At 33.8% G+C, this 18,005-nt stretch overlaps 2 protein-coding genes across 4 annotated transcripts; one reads left to right on the top strand and one right to left on the bottom strand.

Annotated features, from left to right (window-relative positions):
* Nucleotides 1–1,780: 1,780 nt before the first annotated feature.
* On the top strand, nt 1,781–3,300 carry LOC100181145 (zinc finger protein ZIC 1-like). The gene is made up of 3 exons (XM_002119124.5): nt 1,781–2,456; nt 2,549–2,661; nt 2,743–3,300. The coding sequence occupies exons 1-3, from the start codon at nt 1,877–1,879 to the stop codon at nt 3,220–3,222; spliced, it is 1,173 nt and encodes a 390-aa protein (XP_002119160.2). The 5' UTR covers nt 1,781–1,876; the 3' UTR covers nt 3,223–3,300.
* Nucleotides 3,301–3,686: 386 nt separating this feature from the next.
* On the bottom strand, nt 3,687–16,347 carry LOC100176477. Of its 3 annotated transcripts, none has more exons than XM_009863737.3 (20): nt 16,065–16,347; nt 15,462–15,581; nt 14,317–14,406; nt 13,901–14,090; nt 13,329–13,547; nt 12,780–12,994; nt 11,951–12,154; nt 11,115–11,280; nt 10,477–10,750; nt 10,042–10,191; nt 9,315–9,486; nt 8,612–8,887; nt 8,137–8,285; nt 7,777–7,965; nt 7,053–7,156; nt 6,869–6,999; nt 6,608–6,740; nt 6,092–6,210; nt 5,489–5,704; nt 3,687–5,019 (listed from the first exon to the last, which is right to left on the bottom strand). In XM_009863737.3, exons 1-20 carry the CDS (start codon nt 16,182–16,184, stop codon nt 4,831–4,833), a joined length of 3,426 nt encoding a protein of 1,141 aa, XP_009862039.2. In that variant the 5' UTR covers nt 16,185–16,347; the 3' UTR covers nt 3,687–4,830. The 3 variants fall into 3 exon arrangements, with proteins under 3 accessions (XP_009862039.2, XP_026696143.1, XP_026696144.1); XM_026840342.1 differs by having other exon boundaries at nt 13,329–13,532; XM_026840343.1 differs by lacking the exons at nt 3,687–5,019; nt 5,489–5,704 and adding an exon at nt 5,714–5,851.
* Nucleotides 16,348–18,005: the final 1,658 nt, after the last annotated feature.

The raw sequence follows: 18,005 nt of genomic DNA, 5'->3' as shown, positions 1-18,005 counted from the left end.
GATACATATTGTAAGATGGAATATTCTTCGGTATCCTGACTGCCGTGAACTAATGACATCACGCTGATTGACCTTGGTATTTGTACCTGTCGCGTGCTACGCCTTCCTTTCGTAACACAATGACCTAATTATCTTCTTTATCTTTATTTATTTGACTTCCGATCGCCCGTCGCTTTCCCATGCGCACGTGGTTCGATCCCCCCACCTCCGATATTTGCCTCGCGAAGGTAATTATCGTGTCGATCGCGCGTCTCACGCTACTTTTGGCACGCTTTCGCTCGTGCCTGTCGACGCAAGGTTTACGTATGGCACTTTCTCTACGTGATGTCAACAACAAATTTACACGTTGTAAAAAATATTTACACAAGTAAGATACATAGAAAACGTCTATTAATATTTTGAAAGTTATTACCAGATCATAATTAACAGTAATTTTTCAGATTTAAATTACCGATTCCCAATTATTTTAATAAAAAAAAATGCGTGTTTTACTTGTTTATTCCCTTTAGGTTTTTCCAATATAGTAATGCTAGCTTACCGACCTGATAAAAATTATTATTATCTGTCAGTTATCATTTTCATACTCCTGAGTCCTGACTTAATACTAAACCTTTTAAATTTCAAAAATAATCTTATAATAAACTCGATAACAGCAAGTTATGGCGAATTCAACATTCCAGACCCTTTGTTAATTGTTACGTCATCATTATTTATAAATCGGTTTGTCTCGAGTCATTGTAGCGTGTGTAAAGATTATAAAGGATTATAGTTTAGTGAACGGAAATGACATAAACGATTCAGCCCAAATAAATGGAACATAAATTGTATTGCTATAACTTATACAATGACCAAGTTTGCAGTTTAATATTTGATTATAGTGTTTTATAATGTGCAATTACGTATCTTGTTTTAGAATCAAGTTATAATATATATTTATTAGAGCGCAGTTTTCTTGTTTTTATTAAATTTGCTGATCAAAAATTACCTATCAAACTTACTTTGCAAACAAGAACATAATAAAAATTGAACAGAAAATCGAGTATTCCAGATACGGATTATTTTTTTATTCGACTAAATCGTTTTGACGTCGAACTAGTCGTCGAGTGATGACGTCATGATGACGGGTTTTTATAGAGGAAGTTTAACAATACGTGTAATTATCGTAATTCTACTTGGTTAATTACGCAATGAGTTTCTGAAATTTAAATTCCATGAATTTTCAAGCAACGCTTGGGACACAATATTGCGTAAATACTTAACTTCAATCTTGCTTGAAATTTTATATAGTAGGGTGGGGGGAGACAGGACCCCTTTAGCACATAATATCCCAATATTCTAACCATGTATAAAAAAATTAACATAGGTCTATCAAAGTCGTGAGAAGACGGTTGATAATTGTTTGAATGTACTTTGCTTGTTACCAATGGGGATAGAATCAAAAGGGTCACACCTCCCCCACCCTACAATGTGTTGTATTATTTTCGAACGAACGAAAAACATTTTTTACTTTTGCAATTATTCTCTACGATGAGTAAATTTGTTGACTTGTTGTTGACATCACGTAGAGAAAGTGCCATACGTAAACCTTGCGTCGACAGGCACGAGCGAAAGCGTGCCAAAAGTAGCGTGAGACGCGCGATCGACACGATAATTACCTTCGCGAGGCAAATATCGGAGGTGGGGGGATCGAACCACGTGCGCATGGGAAAGCGACGGGCGATCGGAAGTCAAATAAATAAAGATAAAGAAGATAATTAAGTCATTGTGTTACGAAAGGAAGGCGTAGCACGCGACAGGTACAAATACCAAGGTCAATCAGCGTGATGTCATTAGTTTACGGCAGTCAGCATACCAGAGAAGTTCATCATCTTACAATATGTATTCTAATGTAATGGTTGATCGTCCCTATGCAGCATATGATCCAAGAGCAAGTCTAACAGCTCACGCATCGTTTCTTCAAGGACACCAACAACCCATTGATTCCAAGTCTTACTCGATGGCTAATCATCCAAGTGCGTCATATTACCCAGGATATGGGATGATTCCTCATTTTGCTCAATCCTTGGAGTCTCACCTTCAAGGAATGCACAACTTCAACAGTAGAGAAAATTTTCATCCAGTGCAATATCCGACGCATTCGACTCTCACGAATCCGATTGCTTGCAAGTGGAGAAATGTTAAGAATGGCGGTCGCTCGTGTGACGTCATATTTCACGATATGCACGAGTTGGTAAACCACGTGACACGGGATCACGTGGGTGGTATGGATCAAACCGACCACACCTGCTACTGGGAAGATTGTTCAAGAAAACGCAAAGGTTTCAAAGCAAAGTACAAATTGGTGAATCATATTCGAGTTCATACTGGGGAGAAACCATTTGTTTGCCCTTTTCCTGATTGTGGAAAAACGTTTGGAAGAAGCGAGAATTTAAAAATCCATCAAAGAACCCACACAGGTAAGCACCATGAACTTTTAATTAATAATTTGAATTTATAATATATAACAATAAATTAAGATGTAAATAATCCAATATTCAAATTTGTACAGGTGAACGACCCTTTCCTTGTAAATTTCCCGGATGTGAAAGACGGTTTGCAAACAGTTCCGATCGTAAGAAGCATAGTTATATGCACAACACTGAAAAACTTTATGCGTGTAAGGTAAGTTGACAAGCATCAAGTTACGAATATTTTCTGACTTCTTGTAAGTCGTGATGATCTAACGAAATGTTTACTTTACAGTACGAAGGTTGCGACCGAAGCTACACTCATCCCAGTTCACTACGTAAGCACATACGTATGCATGAATCCAATGGTGACGTAATCGACAAAGGTTCCATTCATTCTCCCACAAGCTCGTGTGGTTCAGTAGAAGATGTAGCTCGAGAACAAAACTCCATTGAAAATAATTTCGTTCAAACATATTTACCTCCACGATTTACGTCATCGCCGATTCATGCACCTTTAGCCACTTATGATGCTTCAGAAAGTTTAAAACAAAAGTTTCCCCCTATTGAGAAGCAAGCTAAATCCACAGAACATTTTATAAACCACGGACAAGATATGACATCATCTCTACCTCAATTAAACTTGAACACAGCTTCAACCGAAGATTGTTACAACGAATATCAATTTCCTCAAAACTCCAACTCTTTACCTAAATCACTGATGCCCGCATATTTCGATGTCCCTGCTCACTGTACAGCTCACTTCGTTGCTTGATTGTTATATGATATCAGACTGTTTTTCCTGTCATATTGTTTTTGTAAAATATAAACTTTTTGAAATGGCTTAACAAAATGTACCTGAACACACACCTACAACAACTTGCCGCGAAATGGTAAAGTCAAATTTAAAACCGCAACAACCTATTTAGCAATTTAGCCAATTAAGAATGCGCTTAGCTATAGTGCATATATCCCTGAACGTGGAAAATCCAAATGACTTTCTGACTGCAACGTATTCTCTGGCGCCGTGGCGCAGTTGGTTAGCACACATGCCTGTAATCCGTAGGTTATGGATTAAGGCTCGTCGCTGCTACCGTTGTGATCACATGTGTCCTTTGGGGCAAGACACTTATTGGCAATTGATCCACCCTACTAATAGGTTGTCCAAATTGTCAGTCATACATAATCAACAATCAACAAAGTTACATTCGTGGTAACTTGGAAGCCGGCATGAGGTGTATGTGCAGAACATCCGTGTTATAACAACTGTTGTTTGTCGCCTAGCGAGGATAAAGTAAGTTACATTCATATCGGTACCACAAGAGAACTAGGTCGTCGGTGCAGTATGGAAGTTCGCTACCACTGATGGGACGAATTATTTTTTCACGCGGCCGTAAAGGACTGTGGGCGAAACGTCGTTTTTTTACTGGCTAGATTGCCGTTACGACGTGTGACAATCACGTGGTTCTCCTCTAATATAAAACCGTTTAAAAAACATAGGAATTAGACAACATAAAGTCCACGCTATTGTGACATTCGTTTAGTACAGTCAATCAGCATATGGTGCCAAAGTGTTCTTCGTTACCTTTGTGTATATGCCTTTTGCCAATCTTTTCTGTGTCGTGCAACAAAATTAGTAAAAGTAGTAAGCTGACCCAAGTCGCGGAGCCTATTTGCGCAAACAACTGGTAGTCTGATAAAATGTAGTCTCTTAAAGACTTTAAACGTTCTATAGTTGTTTTTTGATTTCTTTCTTTAGACTAACTCCACTTTACTAATTTAACTTCTGAATCTACCTAACGTAAACAAAACTGAATATTCAAAATATATATATAATCTTTAGACTATCTGCATGGCTGCTTTTTTACTATCATAAAAGTGGCGAAACATCACCCAGACCAGACCAGGCCTACCCCACGCAAACAACACGTATTATTATTCAAACATGATTGTGAATATTAAAATAGCTATGATGCCACTGTCATGTTACAGTTTGTAGTTTCGATAAAAATTGTTTCCCAAGAAAATATTTAGATTCATATTTTATCAAAGAAGCTTATAAAGCTCAAGACAAAAAGGATTGGGATTTTGATACAATCGTGTGATTTTATGGACAGTCATTCCTGGGTTACAATTGTACTTTTTTATTAATATGGTCATCAGACGCATATACACTTAATAGTTATAGTAAAAATAGAGCACTTTTGTTATAACTGTTATCGTTGTGCCGCCATGGGAGGATAAACCAGCATTGTTCAATCATTCATAGTCGTTAAAATACTACGAAATGTCAGTTACATTTTTAAGACTTTGGTGTTTAAAAATATCGACAGACAGGAAGGCCAAGCACATGTTTTAGTCCAGTCCTGACCAAAACTATCACTTACCTGTCAAAAATCCTTATCAGATTTGTAATTTTTCTTAAATTGTTTTCAGTGTCTGCACCAACACCAGCAATTTCAGATTTAATCTGAATATTATCGTGATTGAGTCGATCCAAAGACGCAGTGTGGCTGTCCACAGTCTCAACAAGACCACGCTGATGCATTCGTACTGATGCAATTGATATTTCCTGTAATTAGATAACATTTTGGCTGAATTTTTAAAAACGTGCAACTAAAGCAGTGGTTTTCAACAATAAAATTGTTAATCATCATTTATTTATTCAATGCAGAGGAAACTTAACATAAACATGTCATATTGTACAGCGATTGCACACAGCTGGTGCCTGATTAAGAGGTACCAGGTAGAGTATGCCAGTAAATGTTTTTCTTTCTTTCTGGATGACTGGTTAGTCACCAAAGGTTGGTGCAACTACTGTTAAACCTAAAATGACTTAAGTAGGTTTTTTTTCGAACTAAGTAATATCTATCTAATTACGGAAAAACTCATCACTGTGATTTGGCAGTAACTGTGCTATATGGTTAGCCAACATGTAAGATATTGTAAGAAAACTATAGCATTGGATACGGTTTATAAGGACTAATTTATTAATATACAAACAGAAATATTTAAAATATATTATATCAAACATGAATTACTTGATCAAGTCGATTGCTTATCATAGTTTGTACAATAGATGTAAAGTTCCGCATGATTCCACGCAAACCCACTACTTCCCTCATGTGGCGCTTCAATTGAGCTTCAATTTCTTCCCCTATCCGTTCTTCACCTTCCACAAGAGTTTCATTCAATTGCAAGACGACTCCTTTTACAGAATGAAGTGCAACCTCATGTTCATTTATTACACTGCTAACCTAGAGGAAGCAATTCATAAAAATTTTAAAATATCACATGTATTTTACTTTTTTACCCTAAGCTAGTTAATCCACAACATACAAAATCGAGTTTGATTAATAAAGTATTGCAAAGATAAAATAAATATAGTTCATTACACTGCTAACCTAGACAAAACAATTCATTAACAGCATTGCTTTATATTTTACAAGTATGTTCTCACCCAAGTGCTGCTTAATCCACTACAAACAAATTACATATTCTGAAATAACTCAAAAAACTAAAAAAAAAATAAGTTTCATTGAAAATGTATAAATTATTTTGGATAATAAAAAAAACAGTATTGTTATATGGTACAATTTAATAGACAATACTAAGACAAGTAAAACACATTGCATATTACTTACATCTTCAGATATAGCACTTAGATTGGTATGTAGTCTTCTGTGTTCTATTAAAGCTCGCTCATGTAACTCCAAAGATACTTGAAAATTTCCATCTGTTCTTTGTAATGCTCTAATATCATCTGCAATACAATTACTGTATACTAACAAGCTGATGAACATGTGAAATATCTAATAGCACATCTGTTTGAACTCATTGCTTGAAACTAGAGTATACCAAATATGAATAAATGAATGAAACTTGCTTTAACCTTGCTTACGAGTTACCATGTATGTTACTTTGTAGGTTGAGCAATCGCCGTTAAGTGTCCTGCCCAAAGACACATACCATCACAATGGTAGCAGTAACCAGCGCCCATTACCTTTAGGTTGGAGGCAGGCGCACTAACCACTTTGCCACGGTGCCGTATTATATATAACTAATATTATCAGCATGTGCGACCTTATGCTGACATTTTACAGTTAAGAGTTAACTCTACTACCTACAGTAATTTACAAAACATAAAACAAATGGGCTACCTCTGACTAAAGCAAGATTATTGTTGCAGTTTCCAAATAATGGAATCCAACTTCCATTTAATGATTCAAGTGACATCAAACGTGTGTTATGCAGAGAAGTGACATCATGTAGAGAAGTTTTAACTTCAACCACCTAAAACATGTGGTAATTTAGCAGTCCTTTCGCTAACTGTTTTTCCAGATGACTGCCAACTTGGACAGTCCATTAGCATGCTTAAAAACGTTAAATAAATTGTATTTATTTTACATTCTATACTTTACCTTATTCGATACAGTTGTTAACCTTGAATTAATGGTCAGTTGATTTCTAGCAACATTTTCACCAATCTGTTTAAATTGTTCTTGAACAGACTTTTCAAACTGTCTTGTTGCATTTCGTTCTTCTTGACAACCTAAAACAGATTATTTTATTTCACCATACACATTAAAATATGTTCAAGTTTACCTGAGTGAAGATTTAAAGCAAGTTGTTTGTTTAGATTGATGTTTTCTTGATTCAAAGAAATGTTAATCATTTGATTATGTACTGTTTGATCCACAGTGCGTAATCTAAAATTAGTGTTGGCTTATTCAACTGTGTAATACCAAATAGGATAAAATTCAGCCAGATAGTTTAAATCTAATTTGCAACAAATTTAATAACTTTGGAAATGCAAATTTTGGGGGGATAGATGAATTAATTTATTTACTGTTTTGGTGTCCGGATTTTTGCATAGTAAACACAATGGTTTTTAAACACAGTTGTACAATATAAAGACTTAGGCGCTTAAAAAAGGTTCCAGAAGTTGATATTCTGTTTAAGTGATCCCACTTTTATTGTTCCATAAAAATTAAAAGCCAGGTATTCCAAGGCCTTGCATAGAATTAAATTGACCAAATTTGAACATTTTAAGACAATATTTCTAAACCTCCCTTTCCCCTCCTTCTTATTTTAAACAGCTAATAATTAATTTTAATTGTAAGGATATTAAAATTAAGTTATTGTTCTAGTTGGTGGATTTTTCTTAATATCAAGGGTGGTTTTTAATATGCTAAATGTTTTACAAGTTTAAAACTCTGTAGTTTAAAGTTTATTAACGTAACAGATAAAGCTATTTTAACAAACACAATCAGCTGCACTATCTTCCTTAGAATGACATCAATATTTGAATAAAAAAAGTGATAAAAACCTGGTTTGCAGATCATGTTGTGATGTCATTAGTTCTTCAACATTGCCTTTCACAATGTTCATATGATTTCTCATGTCATGATAATGATTCGTGACATTATTTATATTTGTCTCGGCATCTCCCAAACTTCGCTGAACAGCTTCCAGATTAGAACTTAGATTCGTAAAATTGCGATGTACTGATGTTACCCTGTGTATAAACTATTTATATTTAGTATTAAAACAACGCTGTTTATTTTGGGGAAATTTGCATTTTATCAACACTTTCTTATGACCGCTTAACAAAAATAATAAATTAATCTTCAAACATTATGTTATTAAAAAAATATAACTTAAGTATTAAATATATTAATGTTTGAACCTTGTGTTTAAAATATTTGTTATTTCCATTAAATTTTCATGGAGTCCATTTTGACTTTGAGCAACAAGCTCATTCATTGTTTCATTTAAAAGGTAAATTTTTCTTCTTAGATCAGAATCATTTGTTTTCATTCTTTCATGGTTGAGGTCCTATAAACAAATAAAACAAAAATAAAAAAACAAAAAACAAATAAAAACAAAAAATATTTGACCATTCAAGCTGCATTAATGATTTTTTGACAACTTAAATTACTTAAACAGTTTATCCACCAAAATGAATTTTTTTTCCGCCTTAATCAAGGAACTATTGTTTTACACATATATGTTTGGCAAAATATATTGTGTAAGATATTACTTATTTTTCAAAAGATAAGTTCTGAGAATAATATGCCAGGTAGTAACAACAAAAGAATCTATACAGAGTTTTAACAATAATACATAATATAATATACAACTTTTTCCATAGATTCACTTACCAGGTTAACTTGAATATGATCTGTGTTTCTTTGAAGTCTGTTTAATGAAAGATTAAGAGATTGCTCAACACTCATGATGTGATCGTACAAAGTGTCACGTTGGCTAGCGATGTCAGTAACAGAGGACGTGATATTGCTTATATGACTTGATAATAAAGATAACCGTAAAGCCACAGTGTGTCGTAGTGAGTCAGCATCACTGTTTATCATTCGACGCAACAACATGGATTCGTTGTTTGATCTTTCATTTTGTTCTTTTATTAATGAATGAATTCTCTGCATGAAAAACGAAAAGAAATTAAATTAAAACCAAAATCTTTACATCAATAAACATTACTATAATACACATTTAGGCATTTAAACATTTATACTAGCATCTAAGGAATAAATGTAACTCACTTTACCCTCGTGTGGCCGGAAAACGACAGTCGCTAAAGAAGGGTGTTCTGTTTCATACACCTTATGCCAGCTTATGAGTTACAGTGTAGGTTACTTTGTGGGTGAATACTTTTGCGGGAATATTTTTATGTGTGGTTGATAATTATCCAAGAGTTAAATTCGGTGATAAAACTTATAGTTGCTTGAAAAGAACAATTTAAATATAAATATTTCAAACTCTGCACCCTGTATGTCGGTGGTATGTGACTCTTGGTAAAATTCATAAAAGAAAACTGAATTTATATTTGAATAAAATAAAAAATACCGAAAATCGATTCTTGGTCCTCCTATCTGTTGCACTATGTTTATGAACAGCTGTGTTAACTCCATCCACCCTGTTGGATAAACGGTGAAGAGCAGAACGAAGACGATGAAAGGAGCTGTTTAAAAACACAACTGACTCTTCTACTGAAGAAGATGATTCGGGTGAATCGCCCCTGAAATAAATGTAAGGTGAAGAAAAATACCAAAATAAACTTTGTATGTATCAATGTAAGGAAGCCAACTTTAGAGTATTATCCATTAGGTAACTCCTTTATCAAACTAAAACAGCTTTGTCTTTTACCCTAATGACTGTTATAATGTGGTTGAAAACAAAGCCCCAACGCGATATAATTTTTGTTCCATCGACTATGGTAGCGAAGATTTATAAATATTTTAAACAAATAAAAACAGGATATAACGACGAAACAACAGTTATATTTACATTTAATTGAAAGAAAATAAGCAAGGTCCTAGCAGACAAACAAGTTCATTCGGTTTTAAATCAGAACTTTGTACTAGAATCATGTGAGATTATAAATTGATATAAGAAAAGGCACACTGGAATAATTACTAAAACATATGTTTACATACATTGTATTTGTAGTCAGTAAAAATTTAAATAATAAAACTCGATGCTCTTGTGGCAAAAACATCAGGTCCATGACATTTTTAACAGAAGAGCTGTATCTAATAATAAACCAAAATTGTAACATACAGCAGATACTTACAAATGTGTTAAATTATCTTCAAGTAAAAGAATTTTTGTTTCAGCATTTTTTATTCTATTTTCCACAGCTTTTCGTTGCACTTTGGCAAGATTTCCAATCTCATTCAAGCGTGACATCATACCAATTAAAGTTCGTTCATTCATATTTAATCTTAAAAAAGAATCTGTTTATTGTAAAAATAACTTCACAATGAAAAGCTTTTATATGCATTGTTTAATACATCAAAGATATGCATTAGGAATAACAAAACGAAAAAAACATATAAATTAGTTACACAGAACAAATTTTATTTTTTCCAACTTTCTGGCTTCAAGAAAATAATTTTTTTGGAAGAGCTTTAATAGATTTATGTTTAACAGGAACATTTTATACATCTTTTATCTTTTGTACAAATAAAAACCAACAAACCAAATTTTAACATTTGTCGGAAATTACCTTTGTGCAACAAGAGTCACATTGTTTCCAGCTTGGTTAACATGCTCCAGTAACTTTGTCTCCAACTCTTCAATGTACTGACTATTTTCACTCGTCTGTTGACTCACTTGATCAAGATATTGTCCAACAGTTTGCAAAGTATTGTTGTTACGTTCCAACTGAGTAGACATGGCGGACCATCTGTTGTGAACTCGATTTTCAAATGATGTCATGAAAGCAGTTATGTTTGCAAACAAAGTCTCGTTTATTCGCTGAGTTCGACGATTCAGTGAATCTAAAAATATAAGAAAATGTATTTCCCATCAAATCTGAAATTTAGACAGAGCCAATTAGAATATTATCCCAAAGACACAATATATATATTTAAAGGGTAATGTAATCCAGCAGTTGCCAGACTGTTTAAGTACAGATCTCAATGAATTTAATTGCTTTTTAATGTAGTATAACTTACATTTCCATAATTCATCTTACATTTCCCCATTATAAATCTAGTCTTGATTGCCATCATAAAATAATTTTGACAATGCAACCCTAATATATTATTTACACAAAATAAAATAGAATTTTACAAAAAATGATAAACTGCCTTGTTAAAGAAAAAATGTATTTATAACTATAGCTACACAAGACAAACCCACCTCTAATGTTTCTATTCATAACAGACAATGAATGCTGTTGGTTGCGAACAGATTCTTGAAGACGCTGAATAACAACACGTTGTCTATCAAGTTTCCCAACCACTTCATTTACTTTGTGATCTTGTAATACAATGACAGCCATGCTTTCATCTGCTCTTATTCGAGCCTGGTATAAAATGTATAAAAGGGTTAAAAATTGATTTGAATAGTTAATACTTATTTTAGCGATAATTACTTATAATGATGTAATACTAATATAATAATATAATAACTTTATTTGTCTTTTTCGCAAAGTATTGTTGTTATGTAGAGAAAATTTAAAAATACTTTAAACTAAAAGACAGGATATAGTGACCAAAAAAATATTCTTTAAAAGACATTTTCAGTTAAAAACATATTTACATTTATTTGGAAAAAAATAAGTGTGGCCGCTACACCTAGCAGACAAACAAGTCATTTATGTTTAATTATTATCAAGTTAATCCTTTAAAAAAAACAAAAGTATGTGTAAAGAATTGATTTGAATGCATCAAAGTTTTAATACTTATTTTAGCAGTCATTAATTAATTAGGCCTTACTTAATCTTGTAACAAGGGTGGCAGTTCAAACACTATATTTCTAATCAGCAGTTAGACAACGTATTATTTCCCATTGGGTTAAAGCAAATAAACAGAGCGCCTCACTCAAAGACAAATATGCCTCAATGGTAGCAGTATTGAGACGGGAACCTGGTACTCTCTAATAATGAGACATGTGCCCTAATGACTGTAATGTAATATTTACACTGATATAAGTTAATACTGTAGATAACAAAGTGGCAAATAAGTCAATCTCACCTCTTCTACATGTGCAACGGTGCTATCCAGTCGCCGAGATAAAGTTACCACGTCTCTACAACAAGATTGTGATTCAGAAACTTTGCGTTTCAGCAAATTAATTTCACGTTCTTGAGTTTGATATGATCTTCGTAAATTTTCAATTGACCTGCTTTGACCAGGTCCTATTCCACCATCATTCTCAGTTGCAATCATGTGTGGTATCTATGTTAGGCAATACAATAATAAATATAATTAAGCAATAATTATAATAAAAATAATAAATTTATTTGTCTCTTCAAATTATGGTAGCGAAGATTTAAAACTATTTTAAACGAAAAAACAGCATATAGCGACAAAACAACAGTTGTTAAAACACGGTTACAGTTAAAAACAAATTTAGATTGAGTTGTAAGAAAATAAATGTAAATATGCATAAATACATCGTTAAAATAAACATTAACTTAAACATGTTGTGTCCTTGTGTGACAGGGTAACGCAATGTTACACATATTTTTTTGTATTAATTACAATGAGACAACAATCAGTGACCACTATAAATAATGAAGGTTAGTTGTTTGTTCACATTTAAACAAATCAAAACTTACATTAAGACAGAGATCTTTAAACTATAATACACGCCCACTTCTGCTTTTATTATTGTTCATTTGTTCATAGCTAGTAATATTATATTTTTTTTAATTTTCGCATTTATTAACTGATTTTACCAAGTAGTTCAAGAATTTAGAATTCAGATGTTTAAGAAAGTTAGCATTATTATATCTACAATAAATTGAACAATATGGTTTAAAAAGATGTTATTAAAAAATGATTTTAATGAAACAATTACCGAAGCCACAGATGTTGTAGTGTTAGAACAGACAGATCGAAGAAAAGAAATTTGACGATCTTGTTTCGAATTTTTGCTGAGTATGCTGACAAGATGATGTTGAAGACTTGTAATGTCAATTGAGGTTTTGCGTAAAACATTATCATGAGAATTTAAACGCCTCCCATGCAAGTTGAGTAAATCGTTTACACCAGTATCTACTGAAGCAGGTGTGCCTAAATATATAAACAAAAATAAATTGTAAATGAATGTAACTTGCTTTATCCACGAGTGGCCAGGAAACAATGATTCTCATAACACAGGTGTTCTGTTTCATACATAGTGACCACTGGGTTGAAGCGTCTTGCCCAAGAACACATATGCCCACAATGGTAGCAACGTCGAGTCTTGAACCCATAACCTCTGGGTTACAGGCAGGCGCGCTTATCACTATGCTACAGTGCCGTATACACAATACGCTTATATGTGTTATTTTTTACCAATATGATGCCGAACAAAAGTTGGTGAAAAACATAAAAAGTTAAAACATATTATATATTTACATTATACCTTCATCATTATTGCTGTTTACTGCAACAACATGGTTTGTGTTTGAACCACTATCTGGAATATGCGCCTGTTGTAGTTGTTGTTGTTGTAGACTCCTGACAGAACTTTGCAACTCAATAACCATGGTTTGAAGAGCTTGTACTTGCCTTGATTGGTCAAAATTGTTATTTGTTGCTGTTGATTGACTTCCAATGTTTGTTCTATCTGAGTGATTATGATCTGTGAATAGTTTATTAAAAATCCAAATCCTGATAATAAATTTCATAGCATCTATTATAAAAAAATACCAAGTTCTTTTTTTAAATTGCAGTCGATGGAGCAGCTGTAATAGAGATTTATAACTGATGTGATAAGAATTTTATTACATAAATCTTTAAAAACCAATTTAATTTTTGTGCTTTGTAACTTAAGTATCAAAATACAATTTTATGAGTACAATTTTTTATCTGGTATAGTAGCTACATTAAGCATAGAACCTAGTATCCTCTGGTTACAAAGCTACTCTAGCTGTATTAGTGTGGTGGGTGTTTACAATATTTGGACCAGACATACAACTATGAAACTAATTTTACCTGATAACTGTTCATTCATTGTCTCTATCTGCTCTTCCAAACGTTGTACATTATGCTCAGCACTTGACTTCCATCTTATTAAACTATCTACAGACGTATGTAACCTGCCGACATCTGAGTTCAGTTTTTGTACAAGACGTTGCAGATACAGCACTTGGTTTGGTCCATAGTTTCGTGGTGAACTGTACAACTAACAGCAATCGTGTTATATTATGCAATGCATACTTACTTAATATAAGGTGCTAGTGAAGAAACTTCCGGTACTTAATTTTTTATGAGCTCTCAGAGTAGAGAGTTCCCCAAACTTTCAGTGGGGGGAATTTCCCTAAGTTGAACTTTTATGTTGAATTAAATGTGTTTTCTTATCTTAATTTTAGCGGCCGCTTTACATGAAACAAATCTTAAAAACTACTCACAGAGTATCCTGATCTGCAGTTAAGACAAGGGACAGGTGGAACCCATCTTGTTCGCCTCTCCAACTTTTTTAGCTCATTTTTCAAACTTTTCTTTAAAAAAATGTTACGTAAAAAAAACAATGTATTTGTACTTCAGCAACACGATTGCGCATTATAGTTTTGTACATAAAACACGATTGCGCATTATAGTTTTGTACATGAGAATAAACGGATTTGCATTTTTTGAAAACAATATCACCACTGGCTTGAATTATAATTTTATAGTAGGGTGGGGGAAGATGGGACATCTTTTTATTCCTTTATCTTCTCCCATTTAGTAGTAAACAAAGAACATTCAAAGAAATATAAAACCGTATGCTCACGACTTACATGGACCGTTGTAAATTGCTTAAAACACGATCAGGATATTCGAGTATTACGTGCTAAAGGTGTCCCTTCTCCCCCCAGCCTACTATATTATTTTACACGAGATGAATAAAAATCATCATCATGTTATATTATGTTCTTATGTAATAATTTAAGAGCGTCAGATATTCCGAACGGAGTCGTGGCCGAGTAAAGTAGTGTTATCCTAACTACAAGTACAGGACTGTGGGGTAAGGTGGGACAGCCCAAAACGTGATCTAAATGTCCTGATCGTGTTTTAAACAATTAACAACGCTGTTTCATAGTCGTGAGGGAATAGTTTTATATTTCTTTGAATGTTTTTTTTTCTATATCAAATGGAACAAGAAAAAAGAAACTTGTCTCATCTCACTCCAGCAAGCTTCAGTACTATGAATTATGATGGGACACCTCTAACACATAATATCTAAATATCCTGATCGTATTTTAAACAATTAACAACGGTCTATGGAAGTCGTGCGGATACAGGTTTATAATTCTTTGAATTTTCTTTGTTTACAGCCAAATAGGACGGAAAAATAGAATAAAAGGTGTCCCATCTTTCCTCGCCCTACAATACATATATATGTATATACCCCTGCGGGATGGATGGATGTACCTTAGTGAACGTGTGTGTTTAAGTAACTTAGTTAAAACAATTACTTTACACGTGATATAGAAAAATATTCCTTTCAATGTCTGTTCTTTAAAAAAAATGCCGACCCGAGGTGCTTAATATTATAAACAAAACTAAAAAATACCTGGGTTTCTAGTTGTTTAGGATTCAAACTTTGATGTTGCACGTAACTTACACTAGGACCACGAAGTAGTTCATCTAATCTAGTGACAGGTGATGCGGACGTCTTTCTTCGGTGGTGGTGCTGTTATAAATATAACTGATTTATTCGACTAAAATAGATTTTACTATAAACTATACATCAGTTTATGCGATGGCAATAAACATGATGGTGTACTTTCAGAAGATCCGTGTTATAACGACTGTAGTTTCCCGACAAGCAAGGGTAAATAGGTTACGTCCAGAGGTTGTGGTTCAAGGCTTGCAGCTGCTAACATTGCTGTTGACCACGGCAGGCCGTGTGTGGACGTATGTATCCTTGGGAAAGATACTTAGCGGCAATTACTCCAATCCAGTGATCACTAATAGGCTGTCTAAATTATAAGCCAAACATGACAAAAATAAAAGTCCCAAAAAATAATAACCTACAAAGTAACATGTATAATAAGCTGACACGAGGTGCATGAAACATAACACTTGTGTTTAACGACTATCGTTTTCCGGCCACGCGAGGTAAAAGCAAGTTACATTCATTCATAAGTGCAGGTAGTAAAGTATATACACCTACTCTGCCATGGCTACGTTGCTGATTGTGAACTCGACGATGATCCAACACTCGTTTTGTCATCGTGCATGTAGTAAACGAGTATAACAAATACATCAATAGCAACCAATGGGAATACAACATTGCGAAGGTATGAAGACCTAACTGTGTAATTAACAACACAACGTCGCCCTCAAACTACGCATCAAATCCTGTGCTGCAATCAAATGTCTATTCTTACTGTAAACATAAAATTAACATTAGTAGAGCTTTCTAACTATAAAACAAACAATGATTTAGTTAACCCTAAAATCACATACGCTTGTGCAGCGCAGCGCCAACATTTTTCTTTGGAATATTTCTCATGGGAGAGTGAACAGCAGGGCACAGGAAATGCATTGGGAAGTTGACTTGTAAATGAATGCTGCATGTCTTCCAAGCACCTCGCATATCGTTTCCTATACTCCATTGAAGCTTACCAATGCTCTTTATTGCTGGTTTCCCCACCAAGACGTATCGGCATTAAGGGGCGCCAGATGGTTTGTTAATAGGGATATAAACAACCGATATTGCTTGTTATGAGCGGTTAGTTGTCTCGTTCTGTGTATTTATAAGTTCACGCGTAATCGAAATGTTTTTTTAATCACCAAAGATATTTTGAGTGTAAAGCTTTATCGTAAATTCTGTGCTTTCTATGTTGTGGTACCTATATTTTACTTGATGCAGCTTGTTTGTTACAAAATATCAAATATACTGCGTTAAAGGGTTTTCATGCCCTGATGTATTTTGTTTGTACCTCTGGTATTACAAAAAAAACTACAAAGCTGAAGAGATGAAAAAATCATCTACAAATACAAGAAGTTTTAACGAGTTTTTTTCTAGATCTACAAAACACGTTTATGATCGTTGCATGACAATGTGTCAACTTGGTAAAGATTTTACCAAACATGTTGCGAGACTTAGAAGTTTAAGACTGAGGTGTCGCTGTTAAGCAATTGTTTTTATCCTTATGGCCAAGTCTCCAAATATATTACGATCTTACCCCAACCACTTTATATACGTACCCTTTAACCGAGGGGAAAGATGGGACACCCGTTTATTCTATTTTCTCGTACAATTTGATAGTAAACAAAGAACGTTCAAGGAATTATAAAACCGTATTCTCACACAGAAATAACAAAGAATAGAACGCGCATCTCCAATGTCGGCAAAGGAGAGAGGTCATACACTCTCTCTCTTTCGCGGGTCGTTCCCGTTTACTATTGTAGTCATAATGGAGTCGATGACGTTTTATGTAGTTTTTCTTCGTTTTTTTGACTTAATTTAAAGTTATAGTGTAAAACAACTATTTTCTAATGTATATATATTTCTAACAAACCGTTTGTTTGAATTTTTTAATTAATATTTTTAAATAATTAAATTTCCTAAACAAGTGGTAAACTGTAAGCGTTAACCTACCAAATAACTAAACTGGCCTATTAAACTTGAATAGTTGGTGTAGTTTTTAAAATAAACAGCTAAAACCTTCCAAAAATACTATATACGCCTATCTTTTACAATGGAGACGAATGAAAATGGGGACGGAGTTGGCGGTCACGTGAATAGAAAAAAGAATACATCACGGTTTTGGGCGGTTGCGCGTTCTACTCTGTTTTTATTTCTGTGGATCCTATAACGACTCCCATAGACCATTGTTAATTGTTGAAAACTCTATCAGGACATTTGGATATTATGTGCTAAAGGTGTCCCATCTCCCACACCCTACTATATATAGTAATATAGTAAAGTATGCATGTGGTGAGAACTCATGATTAAATGTCCACCATAAAGGTAACTTTTCGAACGAATAAACTACAGTCGTTATAACACAACTCGTGTCGTTAACGAGTAACCACATACGTAGCTTTGTGGATAAATATTTTCGTGTTTATTGCTAAAAACCTGACAGTTCATTATAGTGACCAC

This window comes from Ciona intestinalis, unplaced genomic scaffold (genome assembly GCF_000224145.3).
Source record: "Ciona intestinalis unplaced genomic scaffold, KH HT001201.1, whole genome shotgun sequence".
Taxonomy (NCBI): Eukaryota; Metazoa; Chordata; class Ascidiacea; order Phlebobranchia; family Cionidae; genus Ciona; species Ciona intestinalis.
This window is presented reverse-complemented; position numbering and strand designations above follow the sequence as displayed.